This window comes from Thermobia domestica, chromosome 12 (assembly GCF_964235325.1).
Source record: "Thermobia domestica chromosome 12, izTheDome1.hap1.1, whole genome shotgun sequence".
NCBI lineage: Eukaryota > Metazoa > Arthropoda > Insecta > Zygentoma > Lepismatidae > Thermobia > Thermobia domestica.
This window is the reverse complement of record NC_137465.1, coordinates 46,071,412-46,094,924: the sequence shown is the minus strand read 5'-3', so window position 1 is coordinate 46,094,924 and position 23,513 is coordinate 46,071,412. Positions and strand designations below refer to the sequence as shown.

The following is a 23,513-nucleotide window of genomic DNA, read 5'->3' as shown; positions in this document are numbered from 1 at the left end:
GCTTGCTTTATTCGTTGTCTTTCTTACCCTAAAGGGCATAATCGTGGGACGTTAAACCAAAAGACTTCATTTAATTTCATTTCTAGGTCAAATATCAAGAAACGCTGTAAGACATGTTTAATTACATTGCAACGAAAAGTTCAAATATCAAAGTTTGTCTGCAGCCTTAAGAGATTCCGATATATGTGGATTCTTATTATAATAATAGTTGGTATTCCTCCTTTCACTCCCTTCCAAGTCGTATTCTCAAAAAAAAAAAAAAAAAAAAAAAATCCTTATTTAGTGGTATATTACCTCACAAGTACTAGTACTGCTAATTCCAAGTTCGTAGCTCAAAGAGTTTGGTCTAGTTTTTTTTTTTTTTTTTTTGATATGTCAGTCAGGACTTTTTTTTTTTTATTAGGATTTAGGATTTAGATTTCTGGTCTTTCGTAATCTAGATCCATGTTAGCCCGTCATGTGTGAGAGATGACATTCCTCGGCGACCACACTATCCGGGGAAAGGGAAGGAAGAAATGATTGAGGAAGGAAAGAAGCGGCTTGGGACTAATATGTTAGGCATTTGCCTGGTGTGAATGAGGAAAACCTCATTCAGGATGCCTGGCCTGAAAAAAGTTTTTACACTTTTCCGATCGAGTGCCCCCACCGGGAATCGAAGACCTATTTTATATAGAGATTAAATTATATATATATATATATATATATATATATATATATATATATATATATATATAAATCTTTGAATCAAAGCTCTTTTTTCAATGTCAAGAACGAGATGAGGAAACTGTACAGCGATATATCCCTATATATCCCTATTATAATTAATCTGTACCTATATTATCAACATTGATCAGAGGCGCAATAATTAAGCATATAGCTTATATATAATTAAAAGAAAGAACGCTGTTATTGACAGGACATGTTGTCATGAGTAAGATTATTAGTTTGTTATTGATAGGACAGGTTGTCATGGAAAACATTATTATTGGGAGGATACGTACATAAAACGGTATGGTTGTTATTGATCCATAATATATGTATAAAGGAAAGAATAAATCGACGTTAGTTGGTATGTATAATGATATAATTCATTGAGATAGATTAACGAATTAGGGCTAGAACTTGAATTGAAAGGAATATTTATCGTTCTATCTGGTGCCGGAACCCGGGAATATAACCTTTAGTTCCGAAGGATAGTAAGAACTGAGTTTATGTGTATACATATATATATCTTTTATGAGTTTCACTACTTTGAGAAGTGGAAAGAAAATCCAAAGAATTGGCAATATGCAGGATTCCGAGATTGAAGAAGTACCCAGTATTTTAAATGAAACCATATCTGGAAATACCGTAACTGTGTCCGATCGTTCTCATTCTAATCTTATTGATATGATTAGTCAATTATTAGATGATAAATTTGATCAACAACAAAAATTGAATGATGAAAAGCTAGAACAGATACAGAAATCGAACGATCAAAAGCTGAAATCAAACCATGAAAAGCTAGAACAGACACTAACTGCTAAATTTGATCAACAACAAAAATTGAATGATGAAAAGCTAGAACAGATACAGAAATTGAACGATCAAAAGCTGAAATCAAACCATGAAAAGCTAGAACAGACACTAACTGCTAAATTTGATCAACAGCAAAAATTGAACGATGAAAAGCTAGAACAGATACTAGAGCAATATAAATCTCTTACAGATAAAGTACAAGGTGTCCATGAAAATTTCGATCGGCTACAGCGTAATTTAAAAGAGGATTTGCAAGTATTGATTGAAAAAGTGAATGGTACTGGTGTGAATATGAAAGTAGAACCGGAAGAAGGTCAGAAGAAGGTCGATGGACGAAATGAAAATATTGAAGAACAGGATGAAAACGAAACAACTGAACCTGTGATGAATGATGATGCGGAAGAGGCTACAATTAAAGAAGAACCATCATCTTCGGACAAGGAGACCATCACTACTACTACTACAGGCGTATTCAAAATTGAAGTGAAAGGTATGCCGAGATTATACAGATTAGGGGAATTGAAGAAATTGTTGACAGACGATTTGAAGTCGGGAAGCCATACTATTAGGTCACCGAAAAGAGCGAGTTCTTGGATTTATTTGATCTTCAAAACTGAAGAAGACCAACAGACGGCAATAAAGACCTTGAATGGATACAGTTGGAAGAAGAGATTTCTTTCAGCCGAAGTTGCTGAAACTAATCGACGTAAGCGAAAATTGGAAAAGTCTAATGATAAGGATTCTAAAAAGGCGAAAGTTATGTTACCTGTAGGAGATAGAATAAAGCAGGCTACAATACCTTTGTGGGATGTTACTTATAAAGAACAATTGAAGAAGAAGACTGAAGAAATAAAATCTCTCACCCGACTGACGGATTTGCTGCTGAGAAGGAATCTGGATTTAGCTGGTTGGACAGAAGAAAGAAAGGAGAAGAATGAAGGACTTGCAGACTTTCTGAGGCATTTGCCTATAGAAAGGATTACGGATGATTTGAAAGATTATTTCCAAAACAGAGAAGATAACAGCTTGAATGTAACATCGCTCTGTTTCCAGATCTTCACTGAAAAGGAAGAAGATGAGAAATATCCACCACTGCAGCTGTTGTTCGGATTAGAATATATGAAAGAAACTATCTGTGACATGAGTTTCCGAGTATCTACAGATTCTTATTTTCAAATGAATACTTCGGGAGCCGATCAGCTTTATACTTCGGTCGCGGAAATGGTTGAAGTTGAAGAAACTTCCTTGATAGATGTGTGTTGTGCCACTGGAGGAATTGGATTTATTCTTGCTAAGAAATGTGCTCAAATTCTTGGTATAGATATGTTGAACCAGGCAGTTGAAGATGGCTGTATTCCTGTTTGTGACTTCTCGTTTAGCTTGATTGAATCTTTTGGCCATGTAACTTAGATTTGAGTTACGGAGTTTGAGAAGGCTGTGTTTAAGTAATTTTGCTTTAAATAACGTTATGATTTTGTTTGAAATCCGTACTTTGTTTGAGTAATAACATTTTGTTCAGAAGGGGAAAAACAAAATATTTTTTATGGAAATGTGAACGATTTATTGTATTTTACTTTATATTATTTAATCTTGAGTTTATGTCTATGATCGCGGTTACTCAATTTATGTCAGCATATGTCTTAATGTTATGTGCATTACTTAATATTTGTGTTTCGTAATATTTAAGCCTCTGTCTTATGATATACCTACTGTTTTGTTCATCTTTATTTTATCTTACGTGTTCAAAAGAGATTTTGATTGTGTTAAATTGAAATTCATGACATTGATCTTAAATTGAAGCTTCTAAATGTAATTATTGCCTTCTGATCTTGTTGTCGTTTTGATATGATGACGATCTTAATTGTAAATAATATCATTTGTATATGGATGTTATCGCTCAATGTAAAAAGGAACAATTAACTAGTAACTCTGCGTAAATCATCAGTTAGTTATAATTTCGAATAGACCCATAAACAATATTTTTAATGAATCGACGTTTTTCTAATATATGATTTGTAATAAAATAATATGTTGTTATGAATTAAAATATACATGGAGAAGGAAGAGAAGAGAAAACTATTTATATTGATGTAATAATAATTGATACGAGGTTTGATGTAATAATAATAATTAATACGAGGGCTATTCAAAAGGTGAATGTTTTGAAAATATCCAGGGTTCTTTCCTTCACTGTAATACTGTTACGGAATTCCCGTTCTGGGCGACATTTACAGCGATATATCCCTATATATCCCTATTATAATTAATCTGTACCTATATTATCAACATTGATCAGAGGCGCAATAATTAAGCATATAGCTTATATATAATTAAAAGAAAGAACGCTGTTATTGACAGGACATGTTGTCATGAGTAAGATTATTAGTTTGTTATTGATAGGACAGGTTGTCATGGAAAACATTATTATTGGGAGGATACGTACATAAAACGGTATGGTTGTTATTGATCCATAATATATGTATAAAGGAAAGAATAAATCGACGTTAGTTGGTATGTATAATGATATAATTCATTGAGATAGATTAACGAATTAGGGCTAGAACTTGAATTGAAAGGAATATTTATCGTTCTAACTGATGTTACAGATAATCGGATTGGAAATGAAAAGCTTAGGAATTCACCATACTTCCCCCCCCCCTGGTATACTGCAGTTTCAGTAATATTCAGAACTGTATTGCTGTAGAAACGGTGTCTATCAAATATGTTTTAATTTACACACCGGTGTGCGTAACTGTAGAATGCTCAATAATAATATGAGTTAGTTCTCAAATTAGCAACCAGCTGTTTGTACGTGTTATAATTGGAAGGACTTCATCAAGTAGAATGAAGAACATGGCAATAGCAAAAAAAGATACCTAACAGCACGATGCAGCAGACTGTCAGATAAGCAAATACGATTACATTTCAAGTGTTGCATTATCCACGCGGGCGATGCGACATAGTGAAAACAGAATTTCGGATGAGCGGAAGGGAACTCGGTTTAGTTGTAAACTCATCCCTGCCTCTGTGTACGCAGACAGCTATAATAGAAGTTAGCGTTTATAAGATTAGACAATGAGTGCTGTTCATCTTGTCCTTTTCTCTGCTCGCGCGATGTTAATAATGATGGGGAGAACGTAGGGGGGAGGAATCAATTAACGTTCTAATGAGGTACGTAGCGTTGGAGCAGGGCTTAATTAATAATGAAGGCTTCAGAAGGAAGGAGAGGGAAGCACTTTCCTTGCTTTTGCCTTTTTTTTTAAAAAAAAAAAACATCTTATTTCAAGCTTCTTCGCTTCTCTTAATCAAGGATGGGACCTTGACGGGTTATCACCATCATTTATTCTATTATTTTCGTCTTAGTCTTTAGTTTAAACAAGGATAAGAAACAAAGCCTTACGTATATTGGACAGTCATCTTCACTACTATATTATGTCTCGAAACTAGAATACTATACTATTTTTCGAAACTAGAATAAATGAATGCTAGTAGCCATGCATCGAGTTATTATAATTAAGTCTTTTTTTTTGGCAAGTTCTGTAAGTTTTACGTTTCACGGTTATGCCGTCTAGGCTAAAGGAGACCATGATGATGAGGAATCAATGAAATGGAATGAAGAAAGTGGGAGGGAACGGGAGAACCCCGAGAAAACCCACTTATGGCAAGTCTGGAACTTTTGTTTTGGCTGGAAATGTTTCTTCCACGTTTCTCCATCTTCATCTTTTTCTTTAAATTCCCAATATTTTCTTCTGTTCTTCAAATCATCCATCATCTTCCTATTCCTTTCTTTCCTTTCATCTCTTTTTCTATGGCAGTATGATGAAGATAATTTCTTCGCAAGATGTGTCCAATCCAGTTGCCCTTCCTACGAAAGATGCTGGCGAAAAGGCGTCCTCTTCTCTCCTATCTTTTTTAAAAACATCTTCGTTTCTTACCCTCTTTGTCAATTTTATCTTCTCCATCTTCCTCCAACTCACATTTCGAAGCGCTCTAAATATTTCTTCTCTAACTTCCGTAACTTTCGTAATGCCCAATAGTGAAACGTTCGATTTTATCTAGTTAACATCGAGTTGTGGATCTTAATTTCCCTAATCAAAGTAAGTTCTGGTGGACTTTTTCAAGATTCAGAGGTTAGCATTACCGGCTTTGGTATCATGGGAGCTTTTGGGTTTAGGAGCTCGCAAAGCTAGGATATCATATTAGGGCCAGTCGTGTATTCACCAGAGGCTCTGACAGTCGAAGAGGTTCAGTACTGTGAGCAATGCAACAAACCCTCGTATATATTCATACGAGGATGTGCTAGACAAAGGGTTCTCCGTTATTCTGGCTGTGACACATGACCAGTGCACTCATGTTTCTCCCTCCGCATTCTCTCCCCTTTCGTTAGAACTAGCTAGTCTACATCTGGTCAATATGAGCCTTACCTAAAACTGTCAATGTCTCAAGTAGTCTTCATGCTAACTTCAGATAAATTTCCCTGAGCAAAATAAATTCTGATGTACTCAAAGTTGAAAACTATAGGAACTAGATGAACCCATTACTACAAAATGATTGCGAGACTTCCTGTCTACGAGAAGAGAGAGAGAAGTCGATTTTACCCTGTCGGTTACTGAAAAACTATATATTACAAGATTTTGTGTAAATTTACAATAAATTACTGACAAATGCAACTTTTTTTTTTCAGTTCATCGTAATGGGCTTGTCAGTAATTCGGTGTAATTCTGCAAGGAAAGCTTAATGCTGGTTTATGGTTTCGTTCTTCATTGTAAGTTGTCTTTTGCCCTCAACCTTCCAGAAAGGTTTCGTTCGAAAAATAGTATCATAGGAAACGATCACCTACATTTCGTGTCCATGGATATTTGGGGAATCAAATCAATTTTCAATGGATATGCCCAACAAGGACAGTGAAACCTACCTTAGAGCAACCCTATATTTATTATTGATTCTATTGATTTAGATCGTGTCCGTGGGCTTTCTTTAAGTTGTACTATTTCTTCCTACATTCTCATTCTACCAATTCTTTTAAATCGTTCACTTTCATTAATCATCTGTATCCTTCAACCTACAGGGCATAAACGTTGGACGTAAAACTTATAAGAAGTTTTCTTAATCAACGAAACTACTAGAGATAACCAGAAATGTCATATTTAGTGTAGTGTCATATATTAGATGTAGACAGATTAAATTGTTAGCTGTTTTGTTTCTTTTGTTTGATAGTCCTAAGCAGACACTCCAAAATTTTCGCTATATATCATTTGAGAAACATAGTCTTTCTTTCACTGTTTTTACTCAGGCTTACTCCTTCCGTATGTTTTTTTTTTTTCTATATTTACACACTTTTCACTTCGGCCAATGAGCTTACGGTTTCATTTTTGTAAAATTTACTAACACAGTAAACATCCCTTAACGTACACCTCCACCTCCATAATATGGATAGTTTTTTTTTTTTTTTTTTCAGCGAAAGTTTATCTTTTATTCTGGGACAGAACTCTCCCATTTACGGGTATCTGAGACATGGTTACAAATAGTCTTCTTTTACTTACCTCTTCTTTTTCAGTAACGTCTTCATAACTGCTTTCTTTCTACAGTTTGAAAATAAATCTTCCATTGGTCCAGCAGTTAAAAGGAAATTTTGATCAGAAATTAAGGATTTCATGATGTAAGTTGCGGACAACTCATACAGAATTTGATAACCAAGAAATCCATAAACCATCATGCTTGGTGGATTATGTTCAAACTTTCGATTTAATAATAGGCTCTATTGCATGTGCTTATTTGGTTACTTCTATTTTCAGTACAGTTAATGAGCGAATTAAGAGATTTTTTTACGGATTAGCTTGTTGGACTTTCGACAGCTACGGCCATGTTAGCTCGTCACGTATGAGGTGTGACGTCTCTTGGCCATCACACTACTTGAAGAATTGGGGAGGAAAAAGAGAGATAGGGAAGGAAGGAAGCTTCCTGGGACCATTATGTTTGGTACCATACCCGCATTTGCTTGGTGCAAATGAGGAAAACCCAGGAAAGCCTCACTCAGAATAGTTGACTTGGGAAAGCTTTTGAACTTTTCCGACCAAGTGTCCTCACCGAAAATCAAACCCGGGTCCTCTCGCATCAAAGGTGAGAGCGTTAGCTACTACACTACCTGGATTTTTACACAGAAATGTTTACATCTAAACGACCTGACAAACATCTTGGCATTTGGAGGCGGCGCTCCAAGTTCCCTTTAAATGCTGCTAGCAAATGAGAGGCCAGCGGTATTGCCACGTTTATTTTGTGCACATCCACGTCTATCCTCTGCTACCTGATCGCGCTGTAGTTCGTCTGGTTAGCCATAGCCACACCCCTTAGCACTCGGCAACATCGCATCAGAGCTTGCGTTTTATTCGTTTAACTGAAATGCCAAGATGTTTGTCACAGGCTTTAATATGCATTTGAGAAAGAATACGACACATGCAGTATATTTTTAGTACACGGCCGTCTGAACACATCCCCAGTGATACTTTTCTTACGGAGGAGCATTTAATCTGTAATTCCCCATTAATTCTAATACGTTGTATAACACCTCGATACTAACCTATATTTACATTCATAACTAACGTATTTAATGTAAAAGCACATAATTACCACATGAATTAAGTAAAATAATCTAAATTGTGTAATCTCTCTGTAATGGACACCTCTCATTTAGGGCCAGGTAAATTATGTCCCACCCAACGGTGTCTGCAATTTAGAAGTTTCACTGTACATGTAACCGTTTCATTATTTACATCCAGGTCCGCAACCAGAGGGGGGCCTCCCCCTAAACTTTTCGTGGTCCCTCCAGACCTTAACACAAAATGCTATTATTAATGCAAAAAACACAATTTAGCTATTGGTAAGAGAATGTTTAATTACTTGGTCCCCTTAACATATTCGTGTCACCCCCCCCCCCCAAATCTCTGTGACTGGTTGCGGGCCTGTTTATATCTGCACGGTGTTGAGTTTACCGTTAAGGAGTATTCAATAAATAAATTAGTAAGTAAATAAATAAAAGTGATGAGCTAACATAACATGTATGCGTCGTCAACAAGTAAAACGTGGGTGATCACTTGGAACGCTCTACCTCAGCAGAGTTTCACAACGCTTTGCTTCCTTCCGTCTTCACGAAAAATCAACACTCAAAAGAACGTGTTCTTCACCCTCTCTCTCTCTCTTCCTTTTGCAAAGGCTTATCGTGATTAATTATGAAACGGGCCGTACTCCTGCTGTCTGCCTTTATTGTAGCTGCTTCTGGATTGCTACCGTGATTAATGTTCCAGAGGATTAACTTTTCGAGCCTTTCCCTGCCCGGAAGTAGACAACATGCTTCGTAGGAAATGACAGCTATGCTTTTCTTATTTGCTTCTCTTTCCGAAACGAAGAAGAAAACGATACAACACGAAAACAGTGAATAGCATCGTAGTGTGCCTGCAATGAAATATTCTTAAGGAATGTTTTAATTAATGAAAAATTTGTGAATTACTTTTGTGTGTGTGTATATACAAAATATATTTTAGGAACTAGGTGAAATGCACGTTCTTCTTTCGGAAAGAATAAACAAGAGGAAATTATTTGAAACCACCTTTGCTACCTTAAGAGTCTTCATTCCGGCGAAATTAAAATACCGCTAATTTTACAGAAATTATGTGATATCTTCAAAAAGTATCACAAGTTACCTTTGTGGCTTTATGTTTTCAGCTGTTTAGAAACGCGAAAATAAATGCCGATTTTCAAAATGGCTCGAAATCGAAATCAGATAAGTGAGTCGTGATAACGGTTTCTCATGTAAAATGATATTGTCTAGGGCGCTGTTGTTCCACATTTCGATTATCTTTTATCTATTTGAAGATATCACATAATTAATGTAAAATTAGCGGTATTTTAATTTCGCCGGGATGAAAACTCTTAAGCAGGCTCGCGCCCAGAAATTTTTGTTGGAATGGGTCCAAGCTATGAGAGTGGTGTCCAATACTACAATCCTCTACGTTCCTACATGTATTGAACGGATATTATTCTGCACCCAAAAAAAAAAAAAAACGATAAGTCATTGTAAAATACTTCCAGCTATATTTTCAGTGGGAAAAAAAATGAAAGAACTAGATTGTTTTTATAAGAGAAAGAAAATGAAGTGAAATGAAAATTTTCAGTTTAACATCCTAAAGTTATTCCCTTTAGGCTAAGAAGAGACGATGATTAGGATAAGTGCATGATGATTGAAGAATTGGTGGAATGAGAAAGTGGGAGGAAACTGGAGTGTCTGAAGAAAACACACGCACACGATGTTGTCCAGCACAATACAAGAGAAAGAGTACAGATGAGCTGTAAGATCAAATTTTCATGCTAAATCACTCATTTCCCTGTTAAACAAGTATAGTTTTATTGAGTAAGTGTACAAATGTAGGTTGAGTTAGGAAGTTTTTGAAGGGTATGGGCACGGTGGACTCCCCCCATAGGTGCACCCCCTGCTCCTGAGGATGCGTATTTGAAACAAAATGAAATTACTAAAATCTCGAAAAGTTAAAACCCATTTCATCCGTTAGGATTATAATAAGCATTTCAACCAGAGTTTGATTATGAACAGAGACATGATACCAGATGCTAATTTGGTTTCAAAATTCATGTCAAACGGTTCAGCTGTTTTTACCATGATGATGAGACACACAAGGTCGATTTTTGAATTTGGAGAAATTGTGTATAAATTGTTCTCTTCTCCGTGTAGAAGAAGAATTTTCGAAAACGCTGGAACACATGCCTAGTTACTGTACTTTTAATGACAAGTGTACATACAGAATTTTACCTCCCTAAACTTGGAGGACTCCGGAGATATTTTATTTTTAGGACATTCTTTTAAACCTTCTGTCCCTCTCCCTCCATAGGATGGTCGACTCAATTGCTATCTATTTTCAAAAAATCATTTCAAATGATTCAACTGTGTAAATTTGTATAGCAGGAAAACGTGCAAAGAAACATACATACGTTTTGCTCTCTGTATAAGATTAGGCACCATCCCGTCGTTTGCTTGCTGTAAATGAGGAAGACTCAGGCAAAACCTCACTTAGGATGGCTGTCCTCAAAAAGCTGTTACATCTCTTCAACCAAGTGTTCCAATTAGGAATCGAACCGGAGATCACTGGCACCAAAGGCGAGAGCGTTAGCTTTGCGGGGTCACTAAGGAGATAATAATAATAATAATAATAATAATAATAATAATAATAATATAAATTCGAAGTAGAAATAGATAAAAACAAGAGTAAGGCAGAGAGAGTTTGACTTTTATATATTACTTTTCAACTATGTTCTCGACAAGGTTAAGTTATACTGTAATGATCCAAACGAAAAGAAACCCTCTAAATTAACCAATCACGTTAGGTAGAGGAAAAATATTCACATAGATTACATAGCATTTTCAGATAATCTTGCAGTCTTAATCCACGATATTCTATCAATCAGAAAATAGATCAGAACAGGGACGGATCCAGGACGGACTTTTGGGGGTCGGTGGGTTGTAATACTGCTACTTAGAGCTACTTTTAAGAGCTCCAAACTCTGGGATGGGTTTTATTTATATATAAAATAAGGGTTTCCTCTTTTTGGGGGGTCGATCACCCCCCTCCCTCAAATCAGACCAATATACTCGTACATACAAACAAAATACGATAAAAATAAAACGAGTCACACATTTTAAATATCTCGGTCAAACAATTCAGGAAAACGTAGTCGAAACAAAAACCAATAAATTCAGATGCCAAAAATGAAAAACCCCATAACGACTCTCCCAAAATATTTACAATAAAAAACACATCTCCATGTACGAAAAATTAAGCATTACACCACCATTAAACCAGAATGTCGGTGGGGTTCAGAAACATTAATCCTAAACAGAAAAGCAGATATTGAAAATATTGAGAAAAAGGAATGCAAGTTCATAGGAAATCTTTTAGGCCCAAAACTCAGACAAACAGTACAGGCTCACGAGCAGACGGTACACACACATACACACATCTATGGTGTGGCATTATGAAATGCAGATTAAATTTTACGCACGTATCAAAAGAGTGAATCTGGATAGCCTCAGAAAACGAATAATTAAATTCTACGACAATATGAGTAAGGCACAAACAGATATGAAATGGATTGGCGAAATCAGAAATGTTCGGAAGTTAACAGAAATCACAGGAGATGACATTAAAAACAGGAAGATCTTTAATTCTAAAATTCTTCAATAGCAAGTGGACCAGGAAGTAAAACCAAAGGAAAAGAAGAACAAAATAACTTGGTCTGAAGAAAGAAAAGACGCCTATAACAAAAGAAATATGTTACAATTGCAATGATGTGAAAAACTGAGGCAATCTTTTTTACTTTCTTTCGAAGGTAATTTCAAAAATCTGAGTTGTGAGCACGTCGTTAATCATCTTATAATTTTGTATCAGATGGGCTGAAAAACGAGAAAATTACTCATATAAAAGGTATTGACAAATTGATACGTAGCTAAAAGGATTACAATAGCGCAATATTTGTTGTGTCCTTTCCTTACAAAGCCGAATGACTATATCTGATTTGTGAAGCTGTCAATCGGTGGCCAATAGGATTACAGTGTATTTGTTAACCCTTGACTGGAGAACATAATGATCCTCGACCTAATGCTATTTCACCCACCCCCCCTGCATTGGCCAGGTATATATATATATATATATATATATATATATATATATATATATTATATATCTTATATATAAAAGAGAACGCACAAATCCTTTGTTCCCTCATCACGCTAATACGGCTGAACCAATTTCTTTCATTTTTGGGGGGTTATTAGGATTTGGACCCTAGATGGTTTTTATCATATCACTTTAATTTTTAATTACCAGTGTCTTGAGATAATTGACCATTCAAGTGTCCATAACGTACAAATCCTTTGTTAGTTCATCATAGGTAAAAATAAACGTATTTATATGCAACCCGCATGACCGTGTCACTCGGCGGGTTAACATAAATGACAGGCGATATAATGTTAACATTTACTGCAATCTACTATGGTTTTTATCATATCACTTGAAAGCGAAAAAGTAAAAATTATCTAAGTAACAAAGTTTATTGCGTTCCGGGGTGACCGCAGCGAAGCGGGGCGGGTTAACATAAATGACAGGCGATATAATGTTAACATTTACTGCAATCTTCTATGGTTTTTATCATATCACTTGAAAGCGAAAAAGTAAAAATTATCTAAGTAACAAAGTTTATTGCGTTCCGGGGTGACCGCAGCGAAGCGGGGTGAACGCTGCTAGTATATATATATATATATATATATATATATATATATATATAATATACTTGTAATGTGAAACATTAATGTAGTTTGACTTGGCTATGACAAAGATATTCTTTCTGTCTGATGCTTTGGAACTCAAAGTCAGGACCTTTTCAACAAACTTACAAAGTTCGTTACTGAATTCGCTATGTCTGTGTGTGTGTGTGTGTGTGTGTGTGTGTGTGTGTGTGTGTGTCTGTGTGTCTGTCTGTCTGGTATTTGCGAATTTCCCAATTTTGAGCCCTCCATTCAATAGAACATCAAAATCTATCTAAAGAAGTGATTGAATTTTTCGCGTCACTCTTACCGTTTCCGAGATATTCACCCCCCCCCCCCCCCAAAAAGAAAGTCCCGATTTCGGCATATTTAAGGAGTCATATATCGGGAACTGTAAGTTATAGAAAGATGATATTGGTGTTGATCAGTACCTAAGTGGATGATGATCATTTTGGTACCAATAGTAACTGGTGTCCACTGGTTATGTCTGCATTTTCAGTTTATATACGGTGATAAAAAATTGACAGCTCAATATAGCTGATTCAATATATCCCCTAATACGCAAGTTCCAAATATGTAACTGTATTTTGAATTTAATCAAATAAATATAATGTTTTTTTATATTTATTTAATATACAACACAACAGGCTTAGTGCCCAATTACAGTGTTGTGTACATACGGTAAATGTTACATGTATACATTTCTTAATTATTTCTACAGAAAATTTCTTGTTTCACATATGATCTAAATCTGTTTTCTGAAAGACTAAATGCATCCACTTTATCAAGCTTATTTACGAAGTCATTGTATACAATTTCATATAAATTTCAAAAAGATTATTTCTTTTTAGGTTCATTCTGATAATGACCTTGGAGCATTCTCAACTGTTTTTTTCACATATATTTTACTAGTGGGAAAGTAGGTTTCATTTTGTTTCTGATATTGATACTATTTTCTATAGTGGTTACAAGATAATTTCCGTATGAACGTATTACTTTTAAACTCAAAGCATTTTATACTAGAGAATTAACAAGGGATCCGAAAGGTCTGTTCAATAACTCGATTCTTGTCCTTAAAACTTCATTTTAATTAATTAATGTATAATATTTATAACTAATAAGTGTGTTATTGTTAGCAGTGTCACTGTTACAAAACATTTTATATTTCTCATATTTCTATACAGTACATAAATAAGTAAATAAGTAATCTAGTCCGAACAGGTTAAAAACTTTCAGTTGAATGGCAATTTTTAACACCGTAAAAATTCGTTCTTCTCTAAAACTGGAGACACGGTGGATTAGTGGTAGAGTGTTTATCTCTGGTGCATGGGGCCCTTGGTTCGATCTCCGATCAAGTAAGTATGTGATGAACAAACTCAAGATACTTCAGTTTCCTCCCACTTTCTCATTCCACCAATTCTTCCATCATCATTCACTTCATTGTCTTCATCATCGTCTTCCTTAGCCTAAATAGCATAAACGTGGGACGTTAAACAAAGATTTTATTTCATTTCGAAGGTTTCTCTTAAAACTACGAAAGTTCATTGGAATTGTCTCTAGAGTCTCCGAATTAAGATAAACTATTTTCTTGTTGTTTGCAATTGTCGCTACTCCCAGCAAAAGAGTGAAAGAAAAGTGGGTGCAGAGGAAGGCAAGGAAATACCTTTAAGTACTTCCACTGGTGGACCTAGAAGGTAAAAACTGGGGGAGGGGCAGCCAGAAACCCCATGAGTTTACAATTTTTCCCGAGTCCTGCAGAAGTTTCAGTCTTCATCCCGACGAAATTAAAATACCGCTAATTTTACAGTAATTATGTGATATCTTCAAATAGATAAAAAAAAATAATCGAAATGTGGAACAAGAGCGCCCTAGACAATGTTATTTTACATAAGATACCGTTATCACGACTCACTTATCTGCTTTCGATTTCGAGCCATTTTAAAAATCGGCATTTATTTTCGCGTTTCTAAACAGCTGAAAACGGAAAGCCACTAGGTGACTTGTGATAACGGTACCTCACGCAAAATAATATTGTCTAGGGCGCTCTTGTTCCATATTTCAATTATATTTTATCTATTTGAAGATATCACATAATTACTGTAAAATTAGCGGTATTTTAATTTCGCCGGGATGAAGACTCCTCTCTCTCTTGACGGATACCATGGCTAGGTTGGACGTTGACATTGTACACCTCAAGTGTATTATATACATTGCATAACAGAAAAACTGCAATTGAAACTATATCTAATGTTTCAAAAATTTTCGAATAAAGAATAATTGAGTTGAGTTGATTTTAGTTTAGCGTCCCTTTCAGCAGCGAGGCTATATGAGACGTGGACCTACTGATTAACGTGGAATCCGAACCACATGAGCTCCCCCAGTAAAGAATAAGAAGCAACGCTTAGTATAAACTTTCAAAAAAATTAAACTGTAGTTTCATTTTTTTGTCACTTAGATAACTGGGGGGCTACGCCCCCCGGCCCAGGGCTAAATCCGCTTTTGAGTGCTTCGCGTAAGTCCCTTAAAGGCTTATTCGCATCATCATCATCAACAACAACAACAACAAATAATAATAATAATAATAATAATAATAATAATAATAATAAAACGTTCTACCAAAGTATCCGTATTTCCCGTTTTTGAATTTAATACGTTCTTTTTATTAATGCAGTTAAACTCTGCTGAAATTCACTACTCTCTGCAGAAATTGTCTTCCGAGTTATCGATAGGGTTTATTCACATACTTGTGTGCTTCTCACAACTACGTTAGTCGTGCAAAGTGATATCGTGTATGAGAGAAAGAGACGTTTTAAAACTCTTTGGTGTTGAATTTCAATGATAAAAGTGCTCTTTTGATACTAGATGTAAAATATTAACTAAATTGTTCACTTATGGTCTCGGAGTCCACCTTTATTGATTCTGTGTACTCCCTTTGTGAGTGTCGAATACTTGTATCTACTACTAGGCTATATGCGTTCAGCGATATCGGTTGTACGTTTCGGTTGATCAATAAATGCATTTGTTCCGGTTTGCTGGTCGCCTGTAGTATCAGTTCAAAAGCTTTTTTTTTTTTTTCTCCTCCTGTTGAAATGTTCATTTCGCCTTTTCGTGGTACGTAGTTCTGTTCCGTGATCAAACTACAAAAGTTTTCCTCGGTGACACAAAAAATGCAAGCGTGTCTGGTTGGAGAGTTCAGATGACAGTTGTTAACTATGGTCTTTTCTAAATCCATTCATTTTTCGCTCCGTTTCTTTTTTCAAAAGTTTACAAAATGTATTTTCAACTTGAATTGATAGGTACAAATTACTTGTCTCTGTATAACATTCGGTTCTGTAATTATCTAAATGTTTTCGTAAATTGTTGACACGTGTTTTTATTGAATTTTCCAACCATGTTTGCTGTTTGTCTGTTTGGAACGTCAATTCTTCATAAAACCGTATAGACAGGAATCATTATGAACACTTGTATGCGTTCTTGACGGTGTTGAGTACCTACTCGCATTTTTTTCAACCATTGATGTATTATATGGGAAATTATTTTTGTTTTCTGTGAAATTAACAAGAATTTTAATTATATATGCTGTTTTACTGATATCTTCTTTCAAGTCTAATTAACTCTCCCACTACCAAAGAGAATACTTTGTGCCCACCACAGTATGTTTTTTGTAAGTACTCTTCTAATCGTTCCACGTTAATCAGTAGGTCCCTGTCTCATATAGCCTCGCTGCTGAACGGGACGTTAAACTCAAGATCAACTCAACTCAACGTTTCTTTAAAATTGTAAAAGAAAAGAAAAACTTATTGCTCAACATATTTAAGGGGCGCGGTGGCTCAGTGGTAGAGCGTTCACCTCCGGTGCTTGGGGTCCTTAGTTCGATCCCAGGTCGCGCCGTGAACTTTGTGGTGGACAAATACCGTTCTCGTGGGTTTTTTCGGAGTTTTCCCGTTTCCTCCCACTTTCTTCAGTCCACCATTTCATTCATTGCTCATCATCACCGTCTCCTTTAGCCTAACTGGCATAAACGTGGGACGTAAAACAGAGATTTCATTTCATTTTCAACATGTTTAACTAAAGTGTATACATTACGGTGATGCAAATTGAACGTTAGTCTATCTCATAAATTTGCTACGGTATTTTAAGTTGATAGGCACAAAGTACCTTCCTCCATCTTTGGTAGGAGATATGACTGAAATGTCACTCGCAAGATGATAAGCATAATTGATGTCTGTATCCCGCTTTTTCTGAATGTTGGAGGTTAGTCTCATTCCGTGTACTGTTCACTTCAGTCACTTTAGATTTATTTTTTTTAAATGAGAGTTTCACGTTAGTGTGTCATAATTTAGTTATTTTAAGTTGGTGAGCACAAAGTATCCCCCCGCTGGTAGATGTGACTGACATTTAGAAGTGTCACTCCTAGATGGCAGTATAACAAATAACGATAATAGCAGAGCATAATAGTTCTTACTTAAAGGTATACTTATTATCCTTCTGTAAAGCTTCGTGGTGCATTAAACTAAAAGATTTCATTTCATTTTACTTAAAGCTGTACAAAGCGAGATGCACTTCATGCTGGTTATTTTTGACGAGGTTAATCTACTGGAAATACTCACATTCGAGTCGATATTGCAAAGACAGATCACCACGGACCACCTCTCACGACTTCCTCATCGACGCCGATTGCAAAGTTATATGTTCTGGGATCGCACAAGAAACCTTTCGAAACCAAGTGAGCGTCTCTCTACTATTGGGTGACTTTGCCTATCGTCCAGGTGGCGAGAATCGATCCCAAACTACTTAAGGTTGGTGTAAAGGGACAAGTTTTGCCAATTGATGTCACTACAGTCTTCGTATATCTCATGTATTTTTTACCTTTGACGAAACTTTATAATTTCTCTTAGAAATTTCAACCTAGAGACTTGAAATTTTTGGAGAAGGAACTTTATAAACTATCGAAGGGAACGATCTGTGCCGATTTCTTATTTTGAATTTTCTTCATTGTTGAAAGAGTTGTATTGTTAAAGGTTTGAATATCCCTTTCAACAAACAAGCCATTTCAACAATGAAGAAAATTCAAAAATCGCCACGAATTGTTGCCTTCGATAGGTTATGAAGTTCCTTCTCTAAAAATTTGAAATCTCTAGGTTGAAATTTGTAAGAGAAATCGTGAATTTTCGTGAAAGGTAAAAAATACATGAGATATATACGAAGACTGTAGTGACATCTATCGTCAAAATTTGTCCCTTTAAACTAACCTTAACAGAAGATCGCAATGTAAGCACTGGATTGTATCGGAAATAGTTAAAAAAAAAATCTTAATTATGTAATTATATTTAATTTAATTTATCACGTTTACCACATTGACATTTTTATCTTCGGAAATATACTTCAAGTATAAGCTTTAGTTCGCATGCACTGAGCGCTCCGACTATTTTACGATAGTGATAATAGCGTACGTACTACAAGAAGTGGGAAAGGCCGTTGGTGGCAGAAATCTTGTTTATATGCAAATTACCTACAGAAGAGATCGAGGTTAGGAGACGGAACATCTATTTTTTTTTTCAAAAAGTGTTTTAAAAAGTAAGGAAAAGGGGTGAATTCTAATGCCACTGTGAATTCCTCAAAAGTTGTAGGTAGTAGATTCTGTGACTGCATTCTAGAACGTAGCTAACGTTATTTGATTCGGCGCGGCGTGCACTGAACGTAAACACAACATAAGACATGAACAAAATAAACATAAAAAAGAGAAATTGCGAGGAGAAGGAAAAGCAAAAGTTAAGGCAAGAGCATTTGAATTGTAAATTGTATGCTAATTAATTGTGCTTTAAAAGGGTGCGAAAGTTTCGCTTTTGACAATTTGAGCTCATGTATTTCTCAGCCTTCACCACAAAGTGCGCGGCCGCATGAGTGAAGGTGTGATGCATGTGTGTGTGTGTGTTTGATTCTACATATGCATGTCAGCATGAGGTGCATTATCTCATGGCAATGTGTTCGTTAACTTTTCTATATGAATTCTTGCTAGGCATTTTACAGTCAAATTTCCATACACGGAACCCCCTCTCAAATGTCTAGTTCAAGGACGGAACTCAGTAAATTGTTTGGTTGTACTGAAGTGTAAAATAAAAAATAAAATTATATAGTTTTAGTATCACATTTACACCCTGTAGGCTAAAGAAGATGGATGAGTAATGAAAGTAAATAAATATGAAATAGCTGGGGGAATGAGAATGTAGGAGAACAGGGTAACTCATAGAAATCACACGGTTATGATGTTATTTGTCTCAACTTATATGGCTTGAGATCTAACCAGGGGCTCTCTCACGTTGTAAACCTAAAAATTCATGCGATACAATAGCCATTTTCCTATTAAGCTAAAACTATAATAATAATGAATAGTGTTCTTCACGACACGAGAAATACCTTTTCAAATTCTAAATGAGACGAAGTTCTCGAGTTTCGTGGACAACACTGGTTCACCCAATTCTTAGAGATCTCAGAGCAGGGCAGTGGCTCAGTGGTAGAGCGTTCACCTCCGGTGCTTGGGGTCACTGGTTCAATTCCAGCTCGCGCCGTGTGAACTTTGTGGTGGACAAACACTGTGCTTGTGGGTTTTTCTCGGAGTTTTCCTGTTTCCTCCCACTTTCTTCATTCCAACATTTCATTCATTTCTCATAATCACTGTCTCCTTTAGCCTAACCGGCATAATCGTGGGACTTAACTTAAAAATTTCATTTAATTTCTTAGAGATATCCAACACTGTTATAGTTTTAAAAAATAACTATAAATTGATAAAGTATTTGCACAAACGTAACGAAGACCATTTGTCAACGTTTTGAATACGCGCAAGTCATTACAAAATATGCTCCAGTAATAAATATAGTTTAAATGTTGTTATATCACACTCTTAATGGACCTCCGTTGATGCGGAAGGATTCTGATAACTATTAGATGATATTGATTTTTTTAAAAATCAGGGCACGAATTTTGTATAATACATAAATTCACAAAACGAAACTAGAAAAAAATTCGAGACGAGACGCAAAATCTTTCTGTTGATCGAGACGAGACAACGAGTTGTACAAAATTTTGGAGACGAGACGAAAAGTCTTTCTGGTGATTGAGACAAGACAAGAGTTATATGAACATTTCGAGACGAGACGAAAATTCTTTCTAGTGATTGAGACGAGACAAGCGTTTTATGAAAATTTGGAGACGAGAATAAAAATCTTTCTGTTGATCGAGACGAGACAGAGTTGTATGAAAATTTGGAGACGAGACGAAAAATCTTTCTGGCGATCGAGACGAGACAAGAGTTGTAGGAAAATTTCGAGACAAGGCAGGAGTTGTATAAACATTTCGACTCGAGACAAATCTTTCCAAGAATCGAACGAGACGATAGTTCTATAAAAATTCACGAAACTAGTAATATTGTACATATCGTTGTAATAATAAACAACTATGTCTATTTTGAGAAACTTCTTGAGCTAATGTTTTTGATTAGAGAAAATATTTGGATTTTGCGTCTAGAAATGATCACTTGGCTAAATGTAAATTCTGTAGTACATACCTCAAGTTTCCATTCTTTCTCTTTTTCTCAAACGGAAACTTATTGTTGCTTCGCTTTTTTTTTTTTTTTAATTTATTTAAAGATCTGCTTGTAAACTCCGATGTTCCGCGAAGCAAGTTTGAGAAACTCTGTCCTAGCATATACGGTACGTTGTACGCTAGACGTGCCATACGTCACTTGTAGTACGTGAACACAGCTCGGGTTCACGCACCTTTCGTATCACGTGGTCTGGTTCGTCTTTTACGACAGAACAGAACTCGGATCGATAGATCGGCTTGTTCGCACTTTTGGAAGTTCGTGTGTGTGACTGGTTGGTTGGGTCGGTTTTAAAATCTGATAATGTTATGATAAAACAGAAACCACTTGTTTTCAGAGGACTAAATTACCTCATTAAGGTCAAGTAAATGGAAATAATAACGGATATATTATGCTGGTAATGTTTCAAATAATAATAATAATAATAATAATTTGCAATCTGAACTTAATCTGTCCCAGAACTACATTCCCTTTCCCGGGCAGTTTTTTCCTTCAAAATACTACAGTATTAGGGTTTAACGAACACACACACACACACACACACACACATATATATATATATATATATATATATATATATATATATATATATATATATATATATATATATATATATATATATATATATAAAATATGATGAAACACATGAACCGAAAAACACACTCTTTAACGTGCATACTACTTGTAATAAAAAGTGGGTTAATCCGTTTCTATATCCCAGGAATTCGAATTTTGAAAATGACCTTAAAGCAATTACACTGAATTTTACACTGTATTGGCAAATAATAGCAATAATAATTGAATAAAAATGGAAATTAATAAAATTTAAAATATAAACAAGTGGAGGCGAACCGAACTCAGGAGCCGGTGGCGTGCATAGCTGGGGAGCACAGCCTCTGTTGTCTAGCCAACCCTATCCCTGGCCGAAGCCGGCCAAAAAATCCTTATCCCGTAGACGCTGGGCTACTTGCCTACCAAGTTTCGTCCAGATTCGGCCAGTACACAGTATGATTCATGGGATATAACCCAAAAAATAGGGTTATATGGGATAACGAGGAATAAAGTACCGGATACAAGTCGAGCCCAACTGAGCCAAATCTATGCCTGGGCGAACTCGGCTACAAAATTAGCAAGCTTTATTTCTTAGACAACGGGTCACTTGTCCACCAAATTTCGTTCAGGTTCGGTCAGTAGTTACCGAGGAATAATATACCACATACAGGGCGACCCAACTGAGCTAAGCCTATTCCTGGGCAAACTCGGCCACTAAATGTAGCAAGCTTTATTTCTTAGATGATAGGTTACTTGTACACTAAATTTCGTTCAGATCCGACTAGTAATTACCGAGGAATAAGATACCACATACAAGGCGAGTCGAGCCTGTGCCTGTCTGAGTCCACCTACCAAATATAGCGATCTTTATTTATTCCTTATGTCCTGTGCTAATTACCCATTAGATTTGGTTCAGATCCGTTCAGATCTGGCGGTAGTTATTAAGAAATGAAATACCCACACGCCACACATCATACATACACCTGGAATAAAACTATAAGCTGAAGTATATTTAACGCAGGGAGCTGCAAATAATAGTGGATGTGGAAGTTGGAGAAGATTGATCATTGCTTCGAAGGAGAGTCATCTTCCATCGTAATATTAGGTAACAACATTTCTGGAGAAACATCCCTACAAAACACACACAAAGAATGTGCTCGGCTTTCGGATTCCGAAGAAGCATTCGAATTTCCGGCGGCAAAATTTGCTCGAATTTTTCGTTCGGATACGAAGTTATTTAAGTTCTTGGGCGTTCGGATTACAAGCCAATACTGTAATAATAATAATAATAATAATAATAATAATAATAATAATAATAATAATAATAATAATAATAATAATAATAATAATAATAATAGCAATAGCAGTAATAGGAACAAAAACAAAATAACAATATATAAGTGATAACAAGGAGGTTGACAATAGCTGACTACAGTTTATCCACCAAAATGACGTCGTAGTGCAGAGTTGTATACAGGTCCAGAATTAGCCATAAATGACTACAGTATTTTGGTCGTGGCGTTATTTTAACACGGTAGTAAAATTCATTATCCACAGAATTCCTTTTTGTTTACTGTTATATCGGGTTAAAATGTTTGAAATAAGCAACTTATGGATAGCGTTTTATACTTCCTCGCCCTGAAATTTTAAGTCTCAATAAATGTTTTATATATAGTTAAAATGAAGTTTTAGCTTATTTATAAATTTTAAATGGTAAGTTTGTTGTACGGAATCAATGATCTACTTCATTTTTAAAGCAAGTATATATTTTAACACTATTAATCTTTTTTTTTTTTTTTTTTTTAAGTTACTCTAATGGCTCTGCAAACAATTTATTTGGAAATTCGGCAGTGTCCGCCGTAGTGTACATCTCGTGTTGCTGTGGCGCTGTGTGGAGGAGAAAGGGGGTCGAGTGGGACTTTCTTTACAAATACGTTGAACTTACATTTCTTTCTTTTTTTTCTACATTTACTCGTGCATACATCCACTTCTTCCTTTACACATTTTGTCTTTCTTTATACATTTCTCACTTTTCCCCATCTTTTTTACCCCGTCCATCTAGACACTTAGCCATCTTTCACTGTCTGAACTTCTCTTCCGACTGTGTTTTTTTTTTTTTTCGATCTTGACGTTAAATTTTCCCGATTGTGACATTCCTTTATCACGGGGTTTTACCACATCCACCGTACTAAGTTTTACTATTACTTACTATTTACTAATTCTACTATTTTTGCTCTATTTCTTACTTTTTACCTTTTCTGCTAATTATATCTTTACATTATATTCATATTATAATCCTTGTTCAAAGGTTTTTGCCGGGAACATACGTAAGTGGGTGAGGATTTTCTCCCCCCTCCCCCCTAGTAGTGAAGTAAAACAATTCATTGGAACTAGAAAACCTACTGCATCCACCGATTGGTCTTTTTTTTCTTAACTCCAAAGCTTTACATGCACAAACGCCATTAAAAATTACTTCATTTTTTCCAAAAAGATTTTTTTTAAATTTCTAGTTACTTT

At 35.6% G+C, this 23,513-nt stretch overlaps 2 protein-coding genes across 4 annotated transcripts in view; both read left to right on the top strand.

The window, feature by feature from the left end:
- Window positions 1-23,513, top strand: part of sigmar (Tumor necrosis factor alpha-induced protein 8-like protein sigmar) — a 349,328-nt gene that overhangs the window by 108,056 nt on the left and 217,759 nt on the right. The gene's annotated exons all lie outside the window — the stretch shown is intronic.
- Window positions 1,810-2,928, top strand: LOC145665944 (uncharacterized). The gene has a single exon (XM_081733049.1). The coding sequence runs from the start codon at window positions 1,810-1,812 to the stop codon at window positions 2,926-2,928; it is 1,119 nt and encodes a 372-aa protein (XP_081589175.1).